Source organism: Lissotriton vulgaris, chromosome 1_1 (genome assembly GCF_964263255.1).
Source record: "Lissotriton vulgaris chromosome 1_1, aLisVul1.2, whole genome shotgun sequence".
Taxonomy (NCBI): domain Eukaryota; kingdom Metazoa; phylum Chordata; class Amphibia; order Caudata; family Salamandridae; genus Lissotriton; species Lissotriton vulgaris.
In genome coordinates this window covers 1,625,301,951-1,625,329,686 of record NC_141685.1, presented here as the reverse complement: position 1 = coordinate 1,625,329,686, position 27,736 = coordinate 1,625,301,951, and the positions used below count along the sequence as shown (strand labels likewise).

At 46.0% G+C, this 27,736-nt stretch overlaps 1 protein-coding gene across 1 annotated transcript in view; it reads left to right on the top strand.

Moving 5' to 3' along the window:
* The window catches only part of NCAPH2 (non-SMC condensin II complex subunit H2), a 266,518-nt gene that overhangs the window by 159,114 nt on the left and 79,668 nt on the right, over positions 1 to 27,736 (top strand). Inside the window, exon 17 of the mRNA XM_086918830.1 lies at positions 8,045 to 8,113. Coding sequence (XP_086774956.1) covers positions 8,045 to 8,113 — 69 coding nt within the window. The remainder of the gene's footprint in view (positions 1 to 8,044; positions 8,114 to 27,736) is intronic.

Below are 27,736 nucleotides of genomic sequence, written 5' to 3'. Positions count from 1 at the left end.
TCTTCACAAAGTGCCTAGCAACAGTCGCAGCACACCTAAGAAGGGAGGGAATACACGTATACCCTTACCTGGATGACTGGCTAATAAAAGCAAGGTCATACCAGATATGCAAGGAGCATGCACAGAGAGTGACAAGCACACTGATGGACCTGGGATTCTCCATACACTGGGGGAAATCCTCAATGGAACCAGAACAAATAAAGATCTTCCTGGGAGCTCAGATCGACACCGTACAGACCAGGGTGTTCCCAAGCGAGAAGAGGTCAGTTGCACTGGTGAAGGAGACAAAACTCTACCAGAGGGGGCAAGCTCGGACAGTGAGAACAGCGAGCAAGATCATGGGCATGATGGCATCATGCATTCACCTCGTGCCAAATGTGCGGCTGCACACGAGACCCTTGCAGGAGTGGTTACAAGGGCAATGGTCACAAGCAACAGGGCGTTGGGAGGATCTAGTGGTTGTAATGCACACAGTACAGAAAGAAATGGCATGGTGGAACATGGAGAACCTGACGAGGGGAAAGCCTCTAACGCCGCCAACGGTGACCATCACCACAGATGCATCCCAGAAGGGATTGGGAGCTCACATGGAGAAACTCAAAGTGAGGGGTCTGTGGACACCAGCAGATGCGATAAAGCACATCAACTTCCTGGAGTTGAAGGCAGTTTTCCTTGCTATAAAAGCCTTTCAGACAAAACTGTACAACCAGAGGGTGTTGATCCAAACGGACAACACTACAGCGATGTTCTACATCAACAAGCAGGGTGGAACACAATCGGCCACGCTCTCGAAGCTGGCGCAGGAGATATGGACTTGGGTCATCCCTCTCAACATAGACCTGCTAGCCATTCATCTGCCAGGAAAGGACAACGTAGAAGCAGATTGGCTCAGCAGACAGACATCGGCAACCCAGGAATGGGAGCTCAATGCACAGGAGACAAAAAGGCTGTTCGACAGGTGGGGGACACCGTCAGTGGACCTATTTGCAACACGCCAAAATGCAAAATGCCGAAGCTTTGCATCCAGGCGGCCCAGGGAGGAGTCCCTGGGGAATGCCCTATGGATAGACTGGTCGAGGACATTTGCTTACGCTTTTCCCCCGATACCACTGATTCACAAGGTCTCAGCAAGTGCAGAGCGAGCAACATGACACTGATACTGGTCGCACCACAGCCAGGCAGACATGGTATTCGCAGATCATGGAGATGGCACAGAGCGCACCCCACAGATCGGAAGGAGAAAAGACCTGCTCACCATGCAAAACTGGCAGGTGCTACACCCAGAGCCAGAGAGCCTGAGCCTGGTAGCGTGGCTCCTGAGGACATAGAATTTGCGCATCTGAAACTACCAGAGAGCACCCTGAGGGTACTTCGGGAGGCACAGAGGCCCAGCACGCGAAAGTGCTATGTATCAAAATGGAAGAGATTCACTCTATGGTGCAGGAGAGAGAAGCTGCACAATAAGATGAAAAGAGACTCAACGGTGCTTTGATACCTCACGCACCTACTAGACAAGAAACTAAGCTCATCCTCCTTGAGAGTTCACTTAGCAGCAATAGTCGCTTACATAAGAGGGGAGACGTGTAAGAGTTTCTTCACCTCACAAGTGGTTAAAAGATTCCTAGAAGTAGCAAAGAGGATTGCGCCTCCAAAGAGGGTGCCACCACCTGCATGGAACCTTAACCTGGTACTAACCGAACTGATGAAACATCCTTTCGAACCAATTCACAAAGCATCCCTAGAGAGGCTAACCATGAAAACAGCTTTCCTGGTAGCAATCACCTCGCTGCGTAAGCGAACTGCAGGCATTAACGTTACAGGAACCCTACATCCAAATTCACAATGATAGGGTGGTAATGAGAACAGACCCACACTTCATGCCGAAGGTGGTGTCAGGGTTCCGCATGAATCAAACTATACAAATACCAAGTTTCTTCCAGAAACCGACAACAAGCGCTGAACGAGCTCTTCACACCCTAGACGCCAGAAGGGCTGTCATGCACTACATTGAAAGGACAAAGGATCACAGGAAAACAAAGCAATTCTTTGTTTTCTACGCAAAGAGCTTCATGGGAAAACCAGTAACTAAAGGAACAATTGCGAGATGGATTGCACAGACGATACAATTCTGCCACAAACAGGCAGGGGAAGAACTGGCAGGGGGGACACGGGCCCACTCTACCAGGAAAAAGGGAGCTACAATAGCTTTCCTGGTCAACACACCCATTCAGGACATATGCCTGGCGGCAACATGGGCTTCAATGCACACCTTCACGAAGCACTACTGCGTGGATATACAGATGAACAAGGAAACACAAGTCGGACAAAAGGTGCTTCAACACATATTCAATAACCATCTTCCACCCAGCCGCCACAAAAATGAGAAACCGCTACAAAGTCTATGCACAGCATAGTGAATCCAGAAAGATTCACGCTGCAAAACGAATAGTTTCTTACCTGTCGGTATAGTTTTGCAGCTTGAAGATCTTTCTGGATTCACTAGCGACCCCAGCCACCTCCGCCAGAAAGATGAGGCTGGAGAGGAAGGGGGTTGAAAACATGTACAACTACTTGAACAAACAAACCTTGAAGGTTAAAGCGGTGAATGACTTACTAGAACATTGCCAAAAAAGAATCCGAAGATGGCGCCCAAGAGTGGGTGCTTCCGCAGGAAGCGTGCTGACGTCACCGAAATACACCAAAAGGTGGGACGTCGACGCCCACCTGGGCTACGAAAAAACAAAAAAACACAAAGAAAAGACTACGATTCCGGACCCAACCACAAGACTGCGGAATAAAAAAAACAGCGGAATAATGCACAGCATAGTGAATCCAGAAAGCTCTTCAAGCTGCAAAACTACACCGGCAGATAAGAAACTATTTGTTATTTAGTTTCAGTAGCTTGTGGCTATCTTTCATTCATGGGATGTGACTAATGCACCTGCTATGATATCCAATATTCCCCAAACTGCTAGTGGACCCATCCAGGCGGCAAAAGGACCACCACCCTTGTAGGTACACAGGAGGGGTTTGGTTACGGGTGCTTCTTGTCAGTGTTAGAAAGTGCTCTCTTTCTGCATGGTTGCCCCCACTTTTGGCTGAATTGCTGATGTACTTGACTGAGTGTGCCCTGGGTTCCTGTATTGAAGCCTAAACCCAATTGGCATCTCTGGCCACAGGTCAGCCCCTGGTAAATGGTACCACAGGTACCCAGGGCACTGTGACCAGAGAAGGCCTCTAAGGGCTGCAGCACTTATTGTGCCACCCTTAGAGGTCCAGTACCCTCACACACTTGCCTTTGCAGGCTGCGTGTCTTGGTGCAGAACAAAGTGAAGAGTCGACATGGCACACATCACTATGTGCCATGCCTACAAACCAATGCCCTGGCATAGATCAGTCACCCATTAGCTGGGTGTGCTAGACCAGTGGTGAAGGGTACAGGTACATGAGCCCTGTACCCCTACAGTCTGTAAGTTCATTCTTAGACATTGTAAGAGTAGTGCTGCCATTAAGAGTATATGGTGCTGGGAGTTTGTCATTACGAACTCCACAGCACCAAAATGGCTACACTGAAAACTGAGAAGTTTGGTATCAAACTTCTCAGCACATTAAACCCACCCTGATGCCAGTGCGGGATTTAAAGAAAAATGCACACAGAGGGCATCTTAGAAATGCCCCCTGAAAACGAACCCACCACTACTGTCCAGGTTGAGTGGCTGCATTCAGCTGCCACCACCAGACATGTTTCTTGACCCCTGGGTTGAGAGCCGGCTGCTCTCTGGGGCCTGGAACAATGCACATCCTGGGACGAAGTGCCAAGCCTCCTCCCCCAGAATGGGCATGGTTCAGAAAGGGGAAGCTTCAAAGGCTTGCCGCCTTTCTGACCGTCCCCATTGGTTCTGACCCCACTTTGGGCGGGAAAACGTGCGAGAAAAACAAATGAGGAAGAGAGGTGTTGTGCGCACCTCTGCCAACTCCACCCCCCAGATGGAGGAGGCGAGGTGAAGCACAACTCTCAGTACACGCCATCTTTAAGATGGAGAGACTCAGCCAACCAGGGGCAGGAACATGCCCCCCTCCCACTGGAGGGTGGCTTAATAAGGGGGGTACCCACCTCAAGGAAGGGACCCATTGGTCCCTGCCTTTTACCTACCTGTAACACCCCTAAATCTGATATTTAGGCGCACCCCTGAACCTTGCTTCCTCAGATCCAGACAAGAAACCAGAAGAAAATAAGGACCGTGCAGCAGCTAACAAGAGGAAGACGCCCAATGACTTGACCCCAGCCCCACCGGCCTGTCTCCCCCTCGAACCTGCTCCTGCTAACTCCTGGTGTGTCCTGCAGCCAGCAACCTCAAAAACCTCGGAGGATCTGCCTGCCTTCATTTCCAAAGACTGCTTCTCCCGTGAACACCGGATTTGTTCAACTGCAAGCTCTGGCAGCAGCCGGAAACCACAAATCTGCCCCATTCTGCACCCGCCGTCCACGGCCCGAGCTCCAGTGGACAAACAGCACAAGGAGGTAACCCCAGCGATCCTGAACCAAGATCCGGCGACCCCTGACCAGCCAACGCCTGCAGCCTAAATCCAGAAGGCCTCCCTAACCGCGACCAGGAGCTGGTAGGAAGATCGGACCCCAAAAGGCACCCCTGCACCCAAAGCCCCACGCACTTGGGTGCTCAAACCAACGGCGCCTAACCAACCCCTAACTTCCCAACTTACCTCTTGAAGTGGTGGTCGCACCCAGAAGTTCTTAGTCTCCCTGCCCGCAGTGCATTTGCAAACCAGAGGTTCTCCATTGGAAACAACAGGGCATCCGACCTCGAAACAGCCCCCTGCACCTGGCCACCCTAGTGCAGCTGAGGGGTGCACCTTTGGTGCTAATTTGTTTCCCCATTTGCCCTGAGCTAAAGTCCAGGAGCTTTGCTCCCACAACCCAGTGGGCTACTTGCCAGTAGCCACCAACCGGAGGCTCCCTATCCCCCATTGGACAACATTGGTCCTCAACACTCTGAAACCGGCCGCCCAAGTGCCGCTTAGGGTGTAAAAAAAGTGCATCACTGACCCTGGGCGACCATTGAGTCTACCCCCAGAACCTCAACTCCCACTACCGATACGTACCTAAAAACCGATAACCATATTTTCCTCCATAGGATAACATTGACACTTTTTCCTGAAAAAGTATTTAAGTGTGGAGTTTTGAAACCTAAAGAAATTCTTTAAAATGGTATGATTTAACAAAAACGCTTTTACTCACCTGTGTACCGGAAATGTCCCAGTGCTCTATTCAGGCATACAGCACTGAGTAAGAAAAGTAATCCAGAAGTAACTTACCTGCTATTTTACTGAAAATCTCATTCAAGTCTGTGTACCTTATTTACAAGGGATTGCATTTCTTTGAAACAATACTGTAAGTCAAACCATAGTACAGTTACAATTGCAAGTGAACTGTTTTACAATCAGCATTTATTACTGTAAAGTATTTATTGCTTACCTGTGCCGGGCTTGCTTGGTTCTAGAAATAAATAACTAAAAGAATATTTTTATACAAAAACTTTTGGTCTGAAGTTCAGTCTTTGAGCGTGTGACTTCATTTGCTGACGGAGTGTGTACTACAAGTTCTTAACACTACCCTCTGATAAAGCCTTACTGCTTGCCCACACTACCACACATAGAGAGTAAGGTTCTATTTAACTTTTACCTCTGCCTACCTTTGGGTGTTCCACTGGACTCTGTGCACACTATACCTCACTTTGGTATAGTATATACATAGCCAGCTTCCTACAGTCGGACACTGTAAATTGGAGTCTCATTAGTCAAGTAGTCATCGAGCTAGCTTTAGGGAATTGTGGCTGGCCCAAGTACACCTAGAATAAATGTTTCTAGGTGGCAATAGATCAGGGACCCACGGGTCACTGTCACAGTTTTTCATAGGTGGAGTGCCCAGAGGCACAGGTGCACCTAGTGCTGGTCACAGGACTGGACACAGCAACATTGAAAACCGGTCATTTCCTGGTTTTCAAACAATGGAATCTTTGGAACTTCTTGGGCTAGAAAATGCAGTTAACTGTTCTTGGCGTGGCCTCTTCCAGTGACTACCCCAATGCCCGACTGACTGCTCAGGGGGAGCAACTAGAAGATACGGCACTGGTATTGGTGGAGGACAGGGCCTAAGACCAGCTCAACCTTGTTGGGTAACAAAGTAATTTGGCTTTCCCGGTAGCCTGACATCGATAAGCAGACATACTTCATGTCCTGGACAACTGACTCAAGTGCTGTAGTTCTCCAGAGCAGACTTTATACTATAGCTAATATTAAAAGATATCCTAAGTCAGTTGAGTTCTTTAGTTGGCTGATGCAAAGTCATCCTTGCTGTGAGCTGGCGCCCAGGATGATCCTCTAGCAGGCATGACCCTGTCTTTAGGTGGGTCCAGTCCTTAGTCCTAGTCTGGGCATGAGAGTGACAACTCTCAGAGGGTCTACTTGTCCTAGTCTGGGCATGAGAGTGACAACTCTCAGAGGGTCTACTTGTTGATAGAAACATTGTTCCCTGCACATTCACTCTCTGCTGAAGAGCAGTCTGCCTTCCTATCAACTCCTAGTACTGGTGTCGGCTTGAAAGGGATAATAGTTGGCTCCAGACTCTCAGGCCCTTGCTGCAGGAGATGACCATCACCTAGGGAATTGGGTGAAGGGTGAGGGGGTTGAGAGGAGAGGTTTTATTCATTCTAGCGGGGGTAACCTGAGCTAAACAAGGGAATGAAGAAGGCTACCTTCTCAGCTGTCCAGACCTCTGTGAGTATCGGGGAAGGAAACTGGGAAGATCAAATGTCCAGCAGGACAAATACTAGCTTGTTTTACAGCAAGTCCACTGCCCACAAGTTCATCCTTACCCAGTGAAACACACGTTCTTGACAATGGGCACATCCAACATCATTGCATGTCCCGGTCATAGTACCCAAATACCCCAGTGGCACAGAGTTAACAAGGAGGTAAAAAAAAGGCCTAATATCCATGACTATGCGTGACTGCTACCAGTGTCAGTTTGGTAGCCTGGGTGGAGAGGACAGTAACCAGAGTCTGAAAAAGATAGGTGCACTTTGAGTGCTCCTCTCAACAAGAAGACCTGCTCTGATGTCTCAGAATGTTTCTGCTCCCTGAGGATAGAACACAGAGCAAACTAGAAAAATGCTCAAGGTATGCTGTTCCAAGCATACTGAGGACTTAAGGTCCAACAGCTGCACAATGAGCTGGTTGTTGTACAGCATCTCTTAAGATTCACAGTTCTATTTGATGACTGGAATTACTTATGTTATCTTTGTTCCTTATTCTTCTGTAACATATTTGCTGGATATCGACAGCAGGTGGCATTCATTCTAAACGAATTCTACAACTGCTCCTGGCATATCTGCAAGCATACAACTTAGCTGTGTATTAACTGACGCAGTATACAAAGAACCAGAGGTGCCTATAATCCTCTTTGCAGGTGTATGGGAGCACAGTATAGTGCAAAGCCTTGTGGTTGGTCCCCTGGAGATGTAGAACAATCCAGAACCACGTTATATATGTTGAGAAACGTTATGGAATCTTCATATAGTGTAGAGGGTGACTACAAGTCCACTCATAGCAGCCAAAGAATATGGAAGTGCTGTCTACCAACTCCACACCCTGTCTTCTGTCAACTATGTATCCGATACAGTAGACGTCTTGCTTGTGCTCTGTTAATCTGACACGCAATGTCCTGTCACACTACATGTAATATTCAATATTCATATAATAAAAATTGCCCTATACTTGACCAATGCTCATGCCATTTTATCACTCACTAAAAATGTTATATTTGGAATTCTGAACTGCACACGTCCCCTTTTTGATATCCTCTGTCCCCTACATTCTTATAGCAGGTAATAATTAAGTCCTTATACAAGATTACATCCTACTATGGAATCAAGTCACCAGTGCCCCCTGCTTGAAAAAATACATTCTTATCAGTGCGATCTCTTCAAAAAACGCATTAAGAAAACTTTATTCTTTCTCAATTTAGATGATTACTTGGATAACGAAGACCTACCCTGTGGTTTGCCATCTCGCCATGTGTCCGATGCCGGCTTGGGTAAGTTAATGGCACTCCAGATCACTTATGGAACAGCTCTTTATTCCTGTAACATAGGTTGCTCTATTGCAGTACACCCATACAGAAAATGATGTCCTTATGGCAAGAGTAGTTACTTAGAATTGTATGGGATGTATCCCCAAACCTTACAAATGGAGCTGGGCTGCCTGAAGGGATGATATCAAAGTTTGAATTAACCTGTTAAGTGACCAGAAGGCCTAAGCGACCTAGAGAGTGATCTGTTGTATTTGGGTAGCAAACCAGGTCTATAGTAACTTGGGGAGAGGTGTCAGTTGAACACAGATAGGAGGACAAAGACTAAGGTGCGCCAGAGAATGTACTCTGCCTTTGTTGGGGCATTGTAGACTGATGTGAAACAGGTGGGCCCCAAGAAGAAGCAGAAAACAAAAGACTTAGTTGGCACAGGCTGTAGATCCTCAAAAAAGCAGCCGAGAGTAAAAGAGAGACCCCCAACTAAGTTGCCTAGTTCCAGACAGGTACAGGGAAAAATAAAGTATATGGTTGTTCACTGCCTGTATTCAGTGGACCAGAGACTGAGATTACCGGGATATTGGTCCTCGCAGGTAGTCCGCTACAGAGACACTGGTGCTTTGACACCTCCCACAAACACTCATTTTCCAACGCTGTCATGTTTGTAAAACAAACCATTGAATTCGAATGAGATTGAGAGTGGAAAAAATCTTTTGTCCACAATACAGGGAAAATATTACATTTACCAGAGACCTCCCTCGAAAATCAGATGTGGCATCTCTTTGCTTGTGTGGATGTCTTGAAGACTTGCTACCCAGGTTTAACCAATGTGTTCCAGAACTGATCTCTTCAGCTTTCCTTGCTCTTTGTAGGAAACTAGAATTTTGTTGCTGTTGTCACCCCACTTTTCCCCCATTGTTGACTACTAGGTGCTGGTTTTCAACTCTGACAATGCACTGAGACCTGCTAACCAGACCTCCGAGCCAGTGCTCTTTCGCCAAAAACAAGGTAAAATGATCGAATTGACACACTTTAACACCAGTGTAAGTCCCTAGTGTTACCACTGATACCTAGGGCATGGGTACTAAAGAGGGTCCCCCTTTCAAAGTGCATGCATCCTGTCATTGCAGACTATCATGGTGCAAACCAGGAGTCAAAACTCAACATGGCACTCTTACAGTGTCAGAAAAGGGGGTGGTGATGAACAGAGTGTCTGAATTAAGCAGACCACTATTACCCAGTCCAAAGATCAGGGCTTGATCCATCACCGTTATTTATCTCACTGCACCATCCCAGCTCAGAACCTGGCTATATGCAAATCAGTCTGTCCCTGGCCCAGTGCATCATGGGAACAGGGCAGACTAAACTACCAAGCCAATTCTTCACCAGAAAGGAGACAAGCTACCGGGGACCGGTTTCTGGCATTTCAGCCGTCTTCGGCCCGGCTTGCTTGAATCCTGATGGTGCAGTGAGAAAGGGACTCATGTCTGAGTATACCCTGCCACACCTATAGTGGCCAAAAACGATTCAGAAAAGGGGGTGGTGATGAACAGTGTCTGAATTAAGCAGACCACTCTTACCCAGTCCAAAGATCAGGGCTTGATCCATCACCGTTATTTATCTCACTGCACCATCCCAGCTCAGAACCTGGCTATATGCAAATCAGTCTGTCCCTGGCCCAGTGCATCATGGGAACAGGGCAGACTAAACTACCAAGCCAATTCTTCACCAGAAAGGAGACAAGCTACCGGGGACCGGTTTCTGGCATTCCAGCCGTCTTCGGCCCGGCTTGCTTGAATCCTGATGGTGCAGTGAGAAAGGGACTCATGTCTGAGTATACCCTGCCACACCTATAGTGGCCAAAACCGATTCAGAAAAGGGGGTGGTGATGAACAGAGTGTCTGAATTAAGCAGACCACTCTTACCCAGTCCAAAGATCAGAGCTTGATCCATCACCGTTATTTATCTCACTGCACCATCCCAGCTCAGAACCTGGCTATATGCAAATCAGTCTGTCCCTGGCCCAGTGCATCATGGGAACAGGGCAGACTAAACTACCAAGCCAATTCTTCACCAGAAAGGAGACAAGCTACCGGGGACCGGTTTCTGGCATATCAGCCGTCTTCGGCCCGGCTTGCTTGAATCCTGATTTTTGTCCACCATAAGCGTGGAAGGGTATACTCAGATGTGAGTCCCTAGCTCATTGCACCATCAGGATTCAAGCAAGCCGGGCCGAAGACGGCTGAAATGCCAGAAACCGGTCCCCAGTAGCTTGTTTCCTTCCCAGTATAAGAATTGGCTTGGTAGTTTGGTCTGCCCTGTTCCCATGATGCACTGGGCCAGGGTCAGACTAATTTGCATATAGCCAAGTTCTGAGCTGGGATGGTGCAGTGAGCTGAAAAACGGTGATGGATCAAGCCCTGATCTTTGGACTGGGTACGAGTGGTCTGCTTAATTCAGACACTCTGTTCATCACCACCCGCCTTTTCTGAATCATTTTTGTCCACCATAAGCGTGGAAGGGTATACTCAGATGTGAGTCCCTAGCTCATTGCACCATCAGGATTCAAGCAAGCCGGGCCGAAGACGGCTGAAATGCCAGAAACCGGTCCCCGGTAGCTTGTTTCCTTCCCAGTATAAGAATTGGCTTGGTAGTTTGGTCTGCCCTGTTCCCATGATGCACTGGGCCAGGGTCAGACTAATTTGCATATAGCCAAGTTCTGAGCTGGGATGGTGCAGTGAGCTGAAAAACGGTGATGGATCAAGCCCTGATCTTTGGACTGGGTATGAGTGGTCTGCTTAATTCAGACACTCTGTTCATCACCACCCCCCTTTTCTGAATCATTTTTGTCCACCATAAGCGTGGAAGGGTATACTCAGATGTGAGTCCCTAGCTCATTGCACCATCAGGATTCAAGCAAGCCGGGCCGAAGACGGCTGAAATGCCAGAAACCGGTCCCCGGTAGCTTGTTTCCTTCCCAGTATAAGAATTGGCTTGGTAGTTTGGTCTGCCCTGTTCCCATGATGCACTGGGCCAGGGTCAGACTAATTTGCATATAGCCAAGTTCTGAGCTGGGATGGTGCAGTGAGCTGAAAAACGGTGATGGATCAAGCCCTGATCTTTGGACTGGGTATGAGTGGTCTGCTTAATTCAGACACTCTGTTCATCACCACCCCCCTTTTCTGAATCATTTTTGTCCACCATAAGCGTGGAAGGGTATACTCAGATGTGAGTCCCTAGCTCATTGCACCATCAGGATTCAAGCAAGCCGGGCCGAAGACGGCTGAAATGCCAGAAACCGGTCCCCGGTAGCTTGTTTCCTTCCCAGTATAAGAATTGGCTTGGTAGTTTGGTCTGCCCTGTTCCCATGATGCACTGGGCCAGGGTCAGACTAATTTGCATATAGCCAAGTTCTGAGCTGGGATGGTGCAGTGAGCTGAAAAACAGTGATGGATCAAGCCCTGATCTTTGGACTGGGTACGAGTGGTCTGCTTAATTCAGACACTCTGTTCATCACCACCCCCCTTTTCTGAATCACTCTTACAGTGTGCCATGCCAAAGTCCCTGCATGTCATATCAGTATGTCACCCCTTAAGGAGACCTTGTAGTTGTAAGGCAGGGTGCATTTTATTACATGTGAGGGCATATCTGCTTGAGCAGCTATGTCCCTGTGCTGTCTAGTTCAATTACTAGATGGTACAAGTGAACAGGGAAGCCATTTTAAGTAAATGGGCACTGGTCATTAGGAGTTCCCTAGCTACATGATGGCATCACTGAAACCTATGGTGTGCGGTATTAAACACCTTGCCCTAATAAATCCATACTGATCCCAGTATTGGATGTATTATGACCATAGACGTGCCCCCAGAAACCTACTAGTCTTCTAGTGTGCTGGCTGACTGGAATTGTCCAGCCTGCCACCACAAACCGGTTAATGAGCCCCTTCAGGTGAGAGACCACACTCTCTGAGGCCAGAAACAATGCCTGCCCCTGTCGCCTTTGATATGTGAGCCCGGGTTCCCCCAGACCTGAGAGATGCCACCCCCTACCATTTGACACCAGGACAGGTGGGGAAATTAGCTAGGCAGTAGGTGTGTTGCACCACCAGCCAAGTCACAAAAGGATTCCACCATTTTGTTTGTGGTGCAATTAGGAACTCTGGGACAGGGTTATGCCCACGCCCCACCGGAAGTGGTCATATGGGAGATGTAGTAACCGCAAGGGTGAGTAGCACATTGACTACTACCTTTTACTCCCCTTGATGCCCCAAAATTCAGTATTTTGGTGCCCCCCTGACACCAGGGATGCAGATTCACCTGACCGAAGAAGGACACAGAAAAGCCGAAAAACGGAAGGCTAGCTATGGACTTGGTACCAAACCCTGCCTGCATGCTTCTGCCTTGACAATGGCAAAGCCTCAACTCGTCCTGCAGCTGTGCATCCTTCAAAAGCCTCGGAGGGCTGCCAAAACTTTGCCAACCCGTCCGCATTTTCCTTGAAGTGGAGGAGCCACTTGCTTGCCGGCACCAACTGCAACGTCCAATTCACTGATCTTCTGACGCCCGGGTTCACCAACACAGCAGCACCCCAGGAGGAGATCACCATGATCCAGGAGGTCAGATCTGTCTCACCACCAAGTATGGATACACCAGATTCCCCAGGAGCAGCCCTGCACCAATACCTGGGATACCGGACCCCTGGCAGCAAAAGGAGTAATCACATACATCATTCCCATTGAGTGGGGCACAAGATAGAGCTGCCCTCTCTCGCCCCTTTTATATGCACTCGCTATCAAACCACTAGCAGAATAGATCCTGCCATACGATTTACTTGTCTACGTGGGCGACCCTGCGACCTCTATCCCTCGCCTCCTACATAAGCTGCAGGTCTATTCCGACAAGTCTAGCCTCATGGTGAACTGGTCTACGTCTACCTACACCCCCCTCCGGGGCACCCACGACGATGTCAGGGCCATAACCTCGTTGCAATGGCCTACAGATCACTTACGATATTTTGGGATATAGATCGCCTTCTCTCAGTGGCAGGCTAGGGACTTTAACATAACACTTCTTGTTGCCGGTGCCAGAAGTAACATGACACATTGACCATAATGTTGCAGGCAGAGGAGCGCTAAATAAAATTATCTCACTTCTGAGATTCCTTTACATCCTACAAATTTACCATACTCCATCCCTCGCCCCTGCCCCTACTCCTCTCCACCCCCCGCCCCTTTCACATGCTGCAATCTGACTTGTTACAGTTTATTGGGCTGGCAGCCTGACCTAAGTCTCCTTCCATAGTGTGTGCTACATCCTTATGGCGGTGGGCTGGGGTTCTCCGATATCCACTTATACTATTGGTCTAGTGACTCCACCGTTCATTGACTGATTCTTCTCAGATCGTGGAGATTCTGCTATATCAGCGAAACTCAATGGATTGGAACACACTGTTTCTATGAATCTGCCCCCAGCCACCCGTTTGACACTACTCGCTTGTCACCAGTCATTGAAAAGGATCAGATGGCACAGAGTGCTGAGGGCCATAACAATCTGTTCAGCGCCAACATGCCATTGGGTGAAAGTGTGCTTTACAAATACATGTTATGTTACCTATGAAGCCGCTGTGGGCTGGGTTCTGGCTTTACCAGACTACTGCCTTAGAGGGCTTCAGGGCATGGGGCTCTATTGGCACCACAGCACTGGGAAACATCTGGCAGGGCACATCCAGCATGTGTTTCAACACTTTGCTGACACCTACATGATGCACAAATTGAATTATTTCACTTTTTATAGCTACGTCGTGCCCTGGAGCCCTCCTTAGATTCCCTAGAACCTCCACCCCAATCCAACCCTCTGGAAGCATACATGTCCAATTCACACCTAGGCAGGAAGGGAGTATCCTGCCTCTACCACTCACTAGCCAACAACACTCCTGACCCCATGGTCACCCTCCGAGAGCGATGGGATGGGAGGGGTACCTGGGATCTTTGGAAGACGACTGGCGAGAAGCACAAATGGCCCCCAGGTCTTTGGCAGTATCGGCGAGGCTTCACCTCATTCAACTGAAATACCTTTGCCATGTTTATTATAGCCCTTCGCTGCTTTATAGTATGGGAGGAACTCCTTCATCGACGTGCTGGCTTTGCTACCACCTAATTGGCAAACTTGTTCCATATGGTTTGGGAATGCCTAGACTATCATCACATACTGGTCACGCCTTTGCACTGCTTTGTCCCCTATCATACCAAGATCCATCCCACTAGATCCGAAATTAGTTCTTTTGGGCCTTTTGCAATCTTGGGAAGCGAGTTGCAATGTTCAACAGCTTGTCGGAATAGGCTTCATCATTGCAAAGAGAGACATTGCCCGACATTGGCGTTCTCAACTAGCCCCACCCTACCTCGAATGGACAAGGGGTGAACTTTGTCGCTGCTGCAGGAAAACATGTTAATAAATTCAAGGGGTTTTCCGGAGAAACACCATAAAATATGGAGTGAATGGTTGCAATATTCGGAATCCTTGATCTTCTACGTGATTTTCTTTTTCTCTTGTGTACAATTTTGCCCTTCTGCTAGATGGGTATCGCAAGACTGGACTCAATGCAGTATTACTATTATTTGTTAGATCAGCTCTGTTTTATTATCTGAAAATCAATAACAGATTTATTAAAAGAAGAAAAAAAAGTCTTCAGACAGAGTGAGAAATATATCTGGAGCACTCATTTTCAGGCAGAATTTCAAGGTTCACCAGCACATAGGGGCATGATAGGATAATCACTTCAGGAGATCAAAACACAAAATTTCTAGTCCAATAGGATCATTGACTGTACTTCTTTGGGTTCAGAATAAGAGGTAGTGGAACAGGAACAACATTTTATGGCACCAACAATAGAAAGAAGGCTGTGCAGATCAAATCCCAGGGAAAAAATTAAGAATTGGCCTTTATAACCATCTTCGCCCACCGTGTGTCAGCCAGATTGGTGGTTGGGGGAGATCAGCCCCTAGCATCGAATGGCCTGCAGGCAATATTCATAGACCAATGGGTGCAGACAGTGCTATAGAACAGTTGTATCTTACATTTCAAGAATTAATAAACAAGCTGCTAATGACCACTTCAGAAAACCTAAGCAAAATGCATTTGAAACATATGGGGGAAAAGTCCTTGCAAGCTGCTGGACGAAGAATTCTAGAAGTCTCCACAAGGAACAGAAGCCAGAGAGTCGACTTCAGTTATGAAAGAGAGGGGTGGGAGTATCCTGTCTTTAAACCAAAGTTCCTCAACCAGTTCCTACAAAATATTTATAATCGTGAGCCAAAAAAAGTTCCTCCCACTGTTGAAAGGAAAGACTTTTTATCTGCTTAGAGTACTCTGACTTTCAACTCTCATTCTTTAGAAAGAACATTTCTAAGCCAAATGTTCTTTGCCCAGCAGTTCCAATTGAATATGTTGCCTTTTGAGTAAAAATTGGGACTATGAATTGTCATTATATACCTGGCCCCTTTATGAAGAACAGTTTACTATGTCACAACGTACATTAGCAGCAGACTACACACCAAAATAGATATGATAATCTCCCTAGGATTTTCCATAACTGCAAGCAACAGATTTGTTGTACCAACTCAAGAAATGAAATCCTTTGGATCATACTTAACCAAGTAAAAAGCATTGGCAACGCTCCCTGAAAAAGAACACACTAATGTGAACAAATGCACAATTAGAGGTAAGATTAGGGTGCCCAAACTGGCATTGCGAGTCCTTCTTAAGTTAACGGTGGGTGTCCGCTATCATGTCCGAGACTTATGGTTTTTTATAAACATACAAGGGCACCCGATAAGTAACTAAGGACCCCGGGTATCAATTATTTTATCCAATAATGGTCCTTAGTATAGGGATATATAAGACGGACAGAGAATTTTAATGTAACAATGTATTAGAAATAGCAAAAAGATATACGAAAAAACATTACAGCGGGACGCCCTGCACCCGATACAAAGGAAAGGGAGCAAAGGAACAAAGAATAACAATTAAACAATTTAACAAAAGAAGTTTCTGGCAAAAACTGGAGCTATGGTAGCTTATACTAATCATACAATAAAGCAAGCTGAACCAAATAGTAACCACATTAATTATAAACATTTGACCATAGTCGTACTATTTTGAATTGTCGACAACGTTTTGATCCCAAGCTCATTAGTTAGAGGGATAATCATCAGGTCTAAATAATTAGGATTGCCTGGTGTATACCACAATGCCTGTTGAGATAAAAACAGGGAAACAAACAACAGGGACCTGTCAGAAATTCAGGAAGAAAACAAGGTTTTCAAGCATGTCAACAACTGGTTTAAAATGGCACACAGATCAGATGATTTACGGCGAGCGAGTAAAACATGACAATACCTACAAGCCAAAACTTGTGCCGAGAAAAAGATAAAAGAAGAGGGGTGATGAACTTTTCAGACTGAGTCACGCGCATAGTGTCTAAGAGATAACCCACAGCACGGGGTGCTTATAATTGAGACCGGATGTGTGTGAAAAAAAGAAAAATCTGTGAGCGGGATAAGAGGCTTCAGAATTTGATTGTGAGCGGCGGAAGATGGTGGCTAAAAGACGATGAGGGAGAGCTGAGAAGCACAAAGAGATGTATTTCCATGCAGGGATGTATTTTCATGCAGTGCCTGGTGACTAAAACAAAATTAACATCCTCGATGGTGGAGTAGGTGACGTATTTCAAAGGCTACTACTTTGTGCAATAATGTGATTCCTGTCGGTGGTCTTGGCACGTGGATTAAATGTGGACAGATGGAGTAGGGGCTTACCACACAATTGGCCTGGTTGTGACGTGTTTTAGGAAGGATAGAGGCTTCTTCGGGCGGCTGTATCCCGCTTGGGTGGCAAAATTATGCGTACCGCTGGAATGGAAAAGGGTTCAGAAGTGTCTGGCAATTGCCGCACCAATGTGTGAGAATTAATTAAGGTGAAGCATATCGGGCGCATACCTTTTGAAGGGCTTTCCAGTCTGGAATAGGGATTAAAAGATAGAGCGAGGCTCTTTTTCATAGGTATCGGCCTCGAGTGTTGCGAGGCAATGTTAATCAGCTTCCTCCGTGATCATGGAGGGGTCTCAACGATGGCCGGGCGTTTGTAAGGCTAAAGGGGGAGAGAGAATGTAAAGCGGGATGAAGGTTTAAGAAAAAAGGGGCTTACGAGCGTATTTAGGGAAGGAAACCCAATTTGGGCAGCATCTCTTACCTTTGGTGAAGACGGCAACTGTGCCGTTGGTACCCAGGCACGATGGCAGGAACTAGGGGGTTAGACTGTAATGCGCGTTTAAGTAGAACGCAAGCCGTCGCCATCTTGGATGAGTGTACAGATGAAAAGGGAGGAAAGACTATATTACAAGTCAGTGCATGCAGGGATAATGAATGGAGTTGGCGTTAATGAAAATTGTTATAAAGCAAATTAGATCTGAGCTGTTTAAGGAGAAACTATGGTGAAGCGTACCTGGGATAAATTGGTGAAAAAATTGTGAAAAGGGGTGACCTGAGCTGATACGCAAAAATAGTGAACATAGACATTTCACAAAAAACTTTTAGTTGCAACATATGTAATACATTTCTTAACGCTTATGTTAAAGGACATTTGGGACTCAGGGGTGACTTGCAGAAAATTACCACCATTGTACATTTGGTCATTGTAGTTTTGTAAAAAGCATATTTTTGGTCGTCTTTAGAACTCAGAGAACTGCTCAATTGTTCCAATGGGCAAACCAAGATCCAGTAAGTGACCATTGTGGTACTAGGGAGAAGCTTCGGACTGTGTCAGTTATTTGAAGTTCACAACAGAGTCGTCCAGTCTTCGGTCCTGTTTAGGCCGTTGCTGATGGTATCAAAGAGAATTATCGATTTCAGTTCTTCTCTATTCAGTAGTTAGACCATGTTGCCTCCTCTTTGTGGGAGTTTCAGTACTTTAAGAATTGTCCAAAGAATGTCATCTTCATCATGGTTAGCCTTTGTGAAATGTTCTACCAACGGTGCGTTGGGAGTTTTGCACCTGATCCTACTTCGGTGCTGACCAATCCTGGTTTTTATTTTCTGTGTTGTCTGGCCAATATACCGTTTAAGGCAAGGACACTGTATTAGATAGATTACATTGCATGTATTGCAGTTTGAGAAGGCAAGACAATTTACCTTGATGTTATTGAAAGTGAAACATTTTCCTTCAATGGTGAATTCGCACACATTACAACCACCACATTTAGAGTGTCCCAGGATAGGAGCCAGCCCCCATACTGAATCAAGTGTAGTGTGAGGGTTGGGGGTGGGCAAAGCTGCTCTCACTAGGTGATCTTTTAAATTTCGGCTTTTGCGAAAAGCGAACAGTGGTCTCTCGATGTTCAAGCTGCCTGCATTTATTATTGGCCAGTGTTGGATTATCATTTTGCGTACTTTGTTCAAGACTGGTGAGAATGTGGTAACGCAGGCAATTCTTTCTAGTTCATTTTTGGGTTTAGGAGTGAGAAGAACATCACAAGGGCAGTACCAGGCCCGTTTGGATGCATTCCTAACTATCTTTTTTGGGTAGCCCCGTTCTTTCACCTTGGCTGAGAGAGTGGATGCCTCTCTAAAGTAGTCCTCTTTAGAGGAGCAGTGACGCCTTATTCTCAGAAATTGAGGATAAGGAAGCGAATCCCTTAGAGCCCTAGGGTGATTGCTTGAGTAACTCAACAGCGTATTTCGCTCAGTGGGTTTTCTGTAGAGACGTGTGAGCAATTCTCCTTCAGAGTGAAAAATGGTCAGGTCAAGAAAAGCAATGGATGATTTGTGAAAAGTGATGGTGAATGTGAGACCGGAACAGTTATTGTTTAGCCAGTGTAAAAATTGGAGCAAACTGTTAATGTCCTGTCTGATAAAAATGTCATCTATGTATCTCCGCCACAGGCAAATGCCCGGAAAGAAAGGATTTGCTGTAGTTAGGATGGGGCCTGTTTCCCATTGGTCCATGAACAGAATGGCTGGATTTGGGGCAAAATCGCGCCCATAGAGGTGCCTTTGATCTGTTGGTAGTAGTGGTTATCAAAAGTAAAGAAATTTCTTGTTAGGCAGAGTTCTAGGAGTTGGAGAATGAATAGTGTGGGGACATTGTGAGGACGTGGTCATGAGTCGAGTGTTCTTTGTATTACCAATAGGGCTGCAGTCTGTGGGATATTAGTATAAAGGGACTCTACGTCCATGGTGCATAATGTGTCGGTCTCGGGATTAAATGGGTGATGTTCAATAAGGTTAATCATTGCCATGCTGTCTCTTACATAGCAGGCAGTTAAAGGTACAAAGTCCTTGATGAAGAAGTCTACGTAGGAGCCTAGGGGTTCTAGGATGGAACCACATGCACAGCAAAAAGGAATTTAGTTTCCTAAATGTCAATCACCCCGCACACCGGTAATATACACCTTACCAAAAGTACACAAAAATCCCACCAACCCTCCCGGACGTCCCATTGTCTCAGCATGTGGTTCCATCCTAGAACCCCTATGCTCCTATGTAGACTTCTTCATCAAGGACTTTGTACCTTTAACTGCCTGCTATGTAAGAGACGCAGTTAATCAAAATAAATACCTCTGAAAACCATAAATGTATTCGTTTTTTTAGCCTGCAAAAATCCTTTTTATTGATTTTGGGCAACTTTTTCTTTTTTCTTTTTGCTTTGAATCTTTTTTTGTTTGATGTTTCATACACCTGAAGTTTTTTGTGTTATTCTTCTTACATTACATGAAAATAATTATATTACAATACATTTATATATATAAATCATACATCATTCTTGCATTTACACATTCAACATAAAGAACAAAAGTCTCTTTACATGGAAATTTTTCTTTTTGATATAACTCCTTTTTTATCCGAATACAAGTTACATTTCTGAGTCCTATCTTTTCTACTGTTGTTGACTGGGACCCAGACTTTTTTGGTCCTCGAAGTGTTCTGTTTTTTAGTCCTATATAGGGTTGGAGATTTTTTTTGATCTCTTGTGGAGGGGCAAAAAACAGTTTTTTTTCACTCAGCTGCCCTGTTGGGGTCAGTATTTCTTTTTCCTCAGATTTCTCCAAGCCTCTATACGTATTCTGCCGACGCGTTTTGACCTTATGTATATGGGACCAGGAACTACAAATTTATAAGGTCTTCCTCAGGGCTCTGCTTTTGGTATTGTAGGACCTGTTATGTACCTATAATTGTAACAGTCGTTTTAGTGTGTATCTTGTTTAAATAGCTTTAGTCTTGCTATCTCAATATTAAAAGAGACAGTGTACTCGCGTATCGGTGATGACATAGACATGCGTCTATTCCACATTTTTTTTCATTTCAAAAGTTTTTTATTGGTTGTTACAGCATAGACATATATAAAGCAAGTCCATTAGTGTAATATGAGTCATAAATTTACGAATCAAAATTACTGTACGCTACAGTACATCATAGTAGATGTCAGTACAAAAGTACAACAGTAGAGCACGTATCACATACTCACAACAATTCAGTAACAGACATTGTATTTCAACAGCATTTTACTCATTCATGAAGGACAATTATTTACGGTGGCTAGGAGTGCAATGAAGGCAGTCGGGCAGCATATGTTGGTGGGTCGTGGACGGTGTGTGGGCCCATCTAAGGTGGCTTACTTGTCGTGAAGTAGTTATCAAGAGTCGACCATAGTTTTCTCGTGGCAGGACGCCACGGTGTCTGAAGGAGTGTAATATTGTCTGCTCCACGTAAGCTAATTATCCAATTTAACCACCCTGCGTAGTTGGCCTTGCTGGTATCTTTCCAGTTGCTGAGGACTGTCTTAACTGCAGCCGAGAGGAGGAGGTCAAGTAATGCCCTATCATCTGCATCAAGGGATGGGTCCTGGGTGAACCCGAAAACTAGGTAAGGGAGCTCTTTCACCGGTGAGATGTGGAATAGCTTTGAGATCAAGTCGAATATATTCTCCCAGAATTGCGCCACGCAGTCGCATTCGAGGATGATGTGTGATAACTCACCCTCCGCGCGTTTGCAATTCCAGCAAAAAAAGGCATCTGGGGAGAGGTTGTGTGCAAATAATCGTGCAGGGGTCCAGAAGGCTTTGTGTAAGAGCCAGTATTTTGTCTGTGATAGTGTAGGGCTGATTTTGTGTCTCGTGCAGGATATCCATGCGTCGGTCCAATCTGAGTCTGTGATTGGCCTAGATGAAAGGTTATTCCAGAATTGTGTGATTGGGGCAGTAAGGCCAGATTGTTGGGGACGGCTGAGTTTATAGAGAAAGGAAACCTGGTGTCCTAGTCTGTTTAGTCTGGCAAGGTATGGTGGGAGTGAGGGCGGTGTCGGGGAGAGTTTAAGTTTGGACAAAGCCGTTTTTACGTTTAGGAAGTTATAGAATTCAATTGGTGCAAGATCGTATTTGATTTGTAGGTCGCTGAAGGGAATAGGGTATTCCCCCGCGTACAGCTGGTGTGGGAACAGTATGCCTTTTTTGATCCATGTCTCGTTGTGCATGGGCTTGCCCTTGTACAGAATGTTACGGTTGTCCCAAAGGGATTCCCATCGTGAGCCCCGGATGTTGTTTTCTAGGAGTCTATCAAACTTTAGGAGAGCAGATTTTGTGTTATGAAATATCGATTTAGAATGGGTCAGTTTGTTCAGGTTGGATGAGAGGGCCGCGCTAGGGGAGATACCGTTAAGAATTTGCTCCTCAATTTCTAGCCATACTGGGGTGTATTCAGGTGAGGGAGCGAGCCAGTGAGCTCCTTGTTTGGCTAGGAAAGCGGTCTCATATCTCTTAAAGTCTGGTAAATTGACCCCTCCCGCGGATTTGTCTAAGCGAAGCTTTTTTATGCTGATTCTTGCCCTTTTCCCTTTCCATAGGAAATTAGAGATGGCCATGTCTAGTTTGTGATAGAAGTCTGGTGTGAGGGTTAGTGGGAGCATAGATATGAGGTAATTAACTAGAGGTGAAATCATCATCTTGATGGTTTCCACCCTACCCCACCAAGTGATGAAACGGGGGGACCACCCCTCTAGTTGCGTCTTGATTTTATTTAAAGTGATTTTTTCATTTCGATGGAGGGTCTCCATGAGGGAGTCACCAAACTCGATACCTAGGTACTTCACAAACTCTGGTTGCCAACATAGCCCTGAGTCTCCCAGCACCTCTTTGGTGGTTAAAATATTGAGTGGTTTGACCTCAGATTTATCCCGGTTGAGTTTGTATCCTGAATGGGAAGAGTAACTATCTATGGTGGACATTAGTGCAGAGATTGAAGATTCTGGTGATTCCGTTACAATCAGGATATCGTCCGCATAGGCGGCGAGTTTGACGCACTTGTCCCCGAATTTCACACCTTTGATGTTATCATTTTTTTTTATATGTGCAATTAGGGGCTCCATTGCCAAGAGGAAAAGTGAAGGGGAGAGGGGGCAGCCCTGTCTAGTCCCTTGTTCTAAGGGAAAGGCGTCCGACAATGAACCATTTATAGCAATGCGTGCGGAAGGTGACCGGTATAGGGCCATAACCAAATCAGTGAAAGTTTCTCCCAGATTAAAGGCGGACATGCAGCTCTTGAGAAAAGACCAGGAGACTCTGTCAAACGCCTTCTCTGCGTCGAGGGTAATGGCTACGGCCGGGGCTGCGAGCATTTTGGCTTTTTCAATGACGTGACAGAGGATCCTCGTATTATCGTTAGACATGCGCTGTTTCATGAAGCCTACTTGTGATGTGCTGATTAGCTTTGGGAGTTGTAAATTTAGACGTGTGGCGAGGATCTTTGCATAAATTTTGCAATCTAAGTTAATTAGGGAGATTGGCCTGTAATTTTTGGTTAGCAGAGGGTCTTTACCATCTTTAGGTATGACTATGATGGTAGCTTCACTCATGGAATTGGTAATACTTTTTGTTACGCTAAAGGATTGGAATAGTTTTAGGAGAGTTGGGCTCAGGGAGTTTGTGAGTTCTTTATAGAAGCTGGCTGAGAACCCGTCAGGACCCGGTGCTTTCTTACATTTAAGCGTCTTAATGGACGCTGATATTTCCTGAAGGGTAATCTGAGAGTTCAGTGTGTCCTTATCAGTACCGTTTAGTTTAGGAAGACCCAGTGAGGTCAGGTACCTGTTACACTCTTCCGAGTCAAAGTCTAGGTTATTTTTGTACAAGTCTTGGTAAAATGATTTGAACGTATTAAGAATTAGATTCTGCTTTGTTTGGATGGCATTGTTGCTATCTTTAACTGAGGCAATGTTGAATTGCTTATTTTTATGTTTTAGATATGACGCTAAGATCTTCCCAGCTTTGTTGCCCTCACATGTTCTTAGAGCCTTAAACCTATTGATCCAGACCCCTGCCCTTCTGCTGAGTATCGAGTTGTATTCATATTTGAGTTTGGTGAGGTCATTTAAAATCTTCGAGTTTTGGAGATCTGCTATATGGGCGGTTTCCAGCTTTTTGATGTTGTCTTCCAGAGTGGACAAGTCTTTGTTTAATTTTTTGTTAGTTTGAGCTTGGATGCCTATTATTACTCCTCTCAAAGTGGCTTTGAGTGCCTCCCAAACACTCGCTATGTCTGAGTCGGGGGTGTCATTATGTTTGAGGTAGTCAAGGATGGCCTCCTCGATTTTTCGTTTGTTTTCTGGCTCGGAGAATATTTCGTCATTGAATCTCCATCTTTTAGGGGGGAGAATGGAACTGGAACCCACTAGTTTGGTCTGTATGCTTGAGTGGTCGGAAATCAATTTAGGGGCAATACTGGTTTCTTCGATGAGGTGGGTGAATGGGCTATTAATGAGGATATAATCTATCCTCGAGTAGGAATTATGAGGAGGCGAGTAGAAGGTGTAATCACGGCCATCAGGGTGTTGGAGTCTCCATGAGTCGTGTAAGTTGAATCTGGAGCATAGGCGGTGTAAACTAGTATGTGAGCGTGTGGGGTGGTAGGCGCAATTCGAGTGTCGATCGGTGATTGGGTCTAGTGGCAGGTTGAAATCGCCCCCCACAATTAGTAGTTCTCCCTGGGGAATACAATCTAGGGTCGGGGCTAGTAAATCCCAGAACTCTGGATCGTCATTGTTGGGGCCATATATGTTTAAGACATGGATATGATCTTCGTTTCTCTGAAGGTGTGCCATGACGAAGCGGCCGTTATCATCGTGAGTGTGTGAAACTACGGAGATGTTGGATTTCTTAGCTATTAGTGTGAGAACCCCCCTCTTTTTGCCAACTGCTGGGGAGCAAAGGTTGTGAGATATCCAATGTTGGTTTATAAAGACAGCATCATCCTTTGATAGTTTAGTCTCCTGCAGGAGTAGAATGTCACCCTTGGATTTTGCCAGATAATCTAGAACTTTTCTCCTCTTGACCGGATGGTTGAGACCTTTGACATTGAGGGAAACAATGTTAAGGCCCTCCGAGATGGATGTATTACGAGTCATTGTTTACTATGGTGTCGCTCTAGTTCTGGTGTATTATTGTTGAAGAGTACGTTAGAGGGTGGTAGGTGTGTGATGAGTATGAATGAGTAAGCTGCTTCATTGGATCTGTTCTGTCTCGCGTGTAGTGCTGTTACAATGGTGGTGTTAGAGCAGACGCACTTCGGGTTTGTAGTGAACATGGTACTGGAGGCTATTGCTGTGGATAGGCTAGTAGCACAATAGGTTAGGTCACCGCATGTGTTCTGCGAGGGCCCCCATGAAATATCGGAAAGCAGTCCTTTTGCTGACATATAGTTGAGAAAGAGCATTAACCTCAAATAGAAAAAGCATGCTGAAACAAACCAGATTTTTCCTCCCCCTTTCCCCCCCCTTGCCCCATTCCCCCTCCCTCCTCCCTCCCTCCCTCTACTACCCTCCCCCCTCCCCCCTCCCTTCTCAACAGAACTTGGGAACTGCGACGGCATTGCCATCCATCTGCAGCGCAGGAAGGAGTTAGACTGATGGATGTAATAGGGAACAGGTAATTAACCATATTCGATAGTTGTAAGTAGTAAGCAGTATATAGTAGTGTTTGATACACAGATTTTTTTTGTAAACATAAAACTTAACCAAGCAGTGAAGTTTAAGAACATATTCAAAAAGAGTAATGACCATTTAGCCACGCACATCGTGTGCATTCATACGTGTAGGACATGTGTAAACAAAAGGTATGCGCAAATAGAAGACAAGATGACATGAGGGGATTTTCTGCAGATACATATATAGATAGTCCCTGAGGAACAGCTGATTCCCCGGTATGATCATGGTGTAGAGAGTGAAGGAGCAGAGCATATGCCCCGATTTCGGATTAGAGAGCATCAAGCAAGATCCATTCTAAAACACTTGTTAAGGATATTAGTGGATGTACAGGTGACCACGGTATGAACACTGGGCGGTCTTACCTGACGGAGTCGATCAGAATCAAAGCATCAACAGAAACTGAAAACAGAAGAGACAGCAGAAAGTTCGGCTGCTCAGGGTTGAAGATTATTTCAACTAACTATTTACCATAGGTGATACTGAACAATGAGAACATTTTGCACTTCAAATTAGAGGCTTGAAATTATTCCGTTAGAGTCACCCATGACCAGAACCCGAGTTTATATTTTCTTGCGAGTTGGTCTTCCGTTTGTTTGAAGAGCCATTGGACAAGTCCATGTTCTGCGGTGGAGAGTCACCGATGAATTGCGCCAGTGCATTGGGGTCCGTGAAGAATTTCGGTTTGCCGTGTATGGTGATCCTGAATTTCGCCGGGCCAACAAAGGAGTATTGAATGCCTTTTGATCTAAGTTTTTCTCTCAGGGCCAGGAAGCCTTTCCGGACTTAGAGTGTGTCCTTTGAGTAGTCCTGGGTGAAAGTTATATTATGGCCTTCCCAGGAAATTTTGTGATTGCGTCTTGCGAATTGAAGTATAGCTTCCGTATGTTGGTACCTTAGTGGTTTGCATATCAGTGGACGCGGGCCTCTGTATCCATGAGGGATGTAGCTAGGAACTCTGTGGGCTCTGTCGAGTTCAAACTCATGGTGGAAGGAAATCCCTGTTATCTTCGGAATCCAAGCTTCTAGAAAGTCCACGCAGGAATTCGCATCTTTCTCCGCATTCTCTGGGATTCCAAAAATGCGCACGTTGCCCCTTCTGTTCCTGTCCTCCAATTCCGCCACCTGGCGTCTAAGTTTGGCCGTTGATCCCTGGAGTTGCTGTATGGAAGTGGATGCAATATTGGATTTGTCTTCTAAGTCACTAATTCTCTGTTCCGCTTCATCTATGCTTTTGTGTACAGAGCTCATGTCAGCTCTAATTGCAGTAAGTTCCAGCTGCATAGAGTCGGTGTTGGATTTGGTTGATTTTGCTAGGTCGTGTACCTCTGCCAGTTTTTTCAGGATTACCTCTAGGGTACTGCTGAAGTCTGCCCTCGATTTAATAGGAGAGTCTGATAATGAGGGTTCCGGTTTTACCTTTTTGTTGTTCTTCTTCTCATCCCTGTCCGACATTTTGCAGGAGGGTCGTGTGTGGAGGACGCTATTGCGACGGCCTTCCAGTTTGCGAGAAAGGACAGGGTGGTCTGAAGGATGTCAAAGCGCTGGTCGAGTTAGGTCGTCTAACAGAGATCTCAATATTGTGATCTTAAAGCTCAGAGATCTAGCAGATGGTGTTGGTGCGTTCAAAATAAGGTTCAAAATAAGGTTTGGGACACTTGCGCTGGACCTTTGGCTTTCAATTGCTGGCTTACAATTTGAACGTGCAGAAAGCTATCAGCCTCAAATGATATAGTGACTAATGCTGGTTAGTGTTCATATGACACGCTCTGCTTGTGGCTGTACTACCATTTGTGGCTGCAACTCCAAAAGATATTGTGTCATTAGATTATGCCACCTTTGGTCTGCAGGACTGATTGAGCAAACTTCCCATTTGTTTAAAGTGCACAGAGCACTATTATTGCATCTCTTTCCCGTTTTTCGCGCCGAAAAAAAGGTGGAAAATCGAGCAGAGTCGCCATCTTGGGGTCAGGCGCCAGTGAAGGAAGGTTCTCACTATTTTCGGCTGTATCGCCGCTGAAATTGCGCTCTCGCTACCAGGGGCACCCTTCAGGATGGCCTAGGGCAGAGACACTGTGCTATTTGAACATTCCGCTGGGCTTTAGCAACTGTATTAGCGCTTTTATGGAGATTTACTTGCAAGGTAGCTGGCGGGCGGCCATCTTAGGGGCAGGCAGGCGGGCACACGGAGTTACTGGCAAGCTCGAACCACGCCGATAAGCTCAACAATTTAAAAAACTGTGAGCATACATTGACCGGCGCCTCCCTCAAGGCTCACCTTCTCTCCGTGTGCGAGTCTCTTAGGTCCGCCGCTTTCCGCCAGGAGACGTGCAGGCTGACAGCGCTCCGCTCCGTGATCAGTGTCGTGGCAGCATGTCAGCAAAAAGGTGCGTCCGGCCGATATTAAGAGCCGAGCTTCGCACCGAGCGTGCCTTAGAGGTTCTAAAGCCCTGCTCTGCGGTGCATGCGGGTGAAAAGGTGTTTTTCTGCCCCCGAAAATTGGTGAGATCGCTCTCCTGCACGGCAGAGAACAGGCTAGGCGGCCATCACCAACGCCGTCCAAGCCACGCCCCCCTATTCCACATTTTTATCTGTTAAAATCAAAGGAG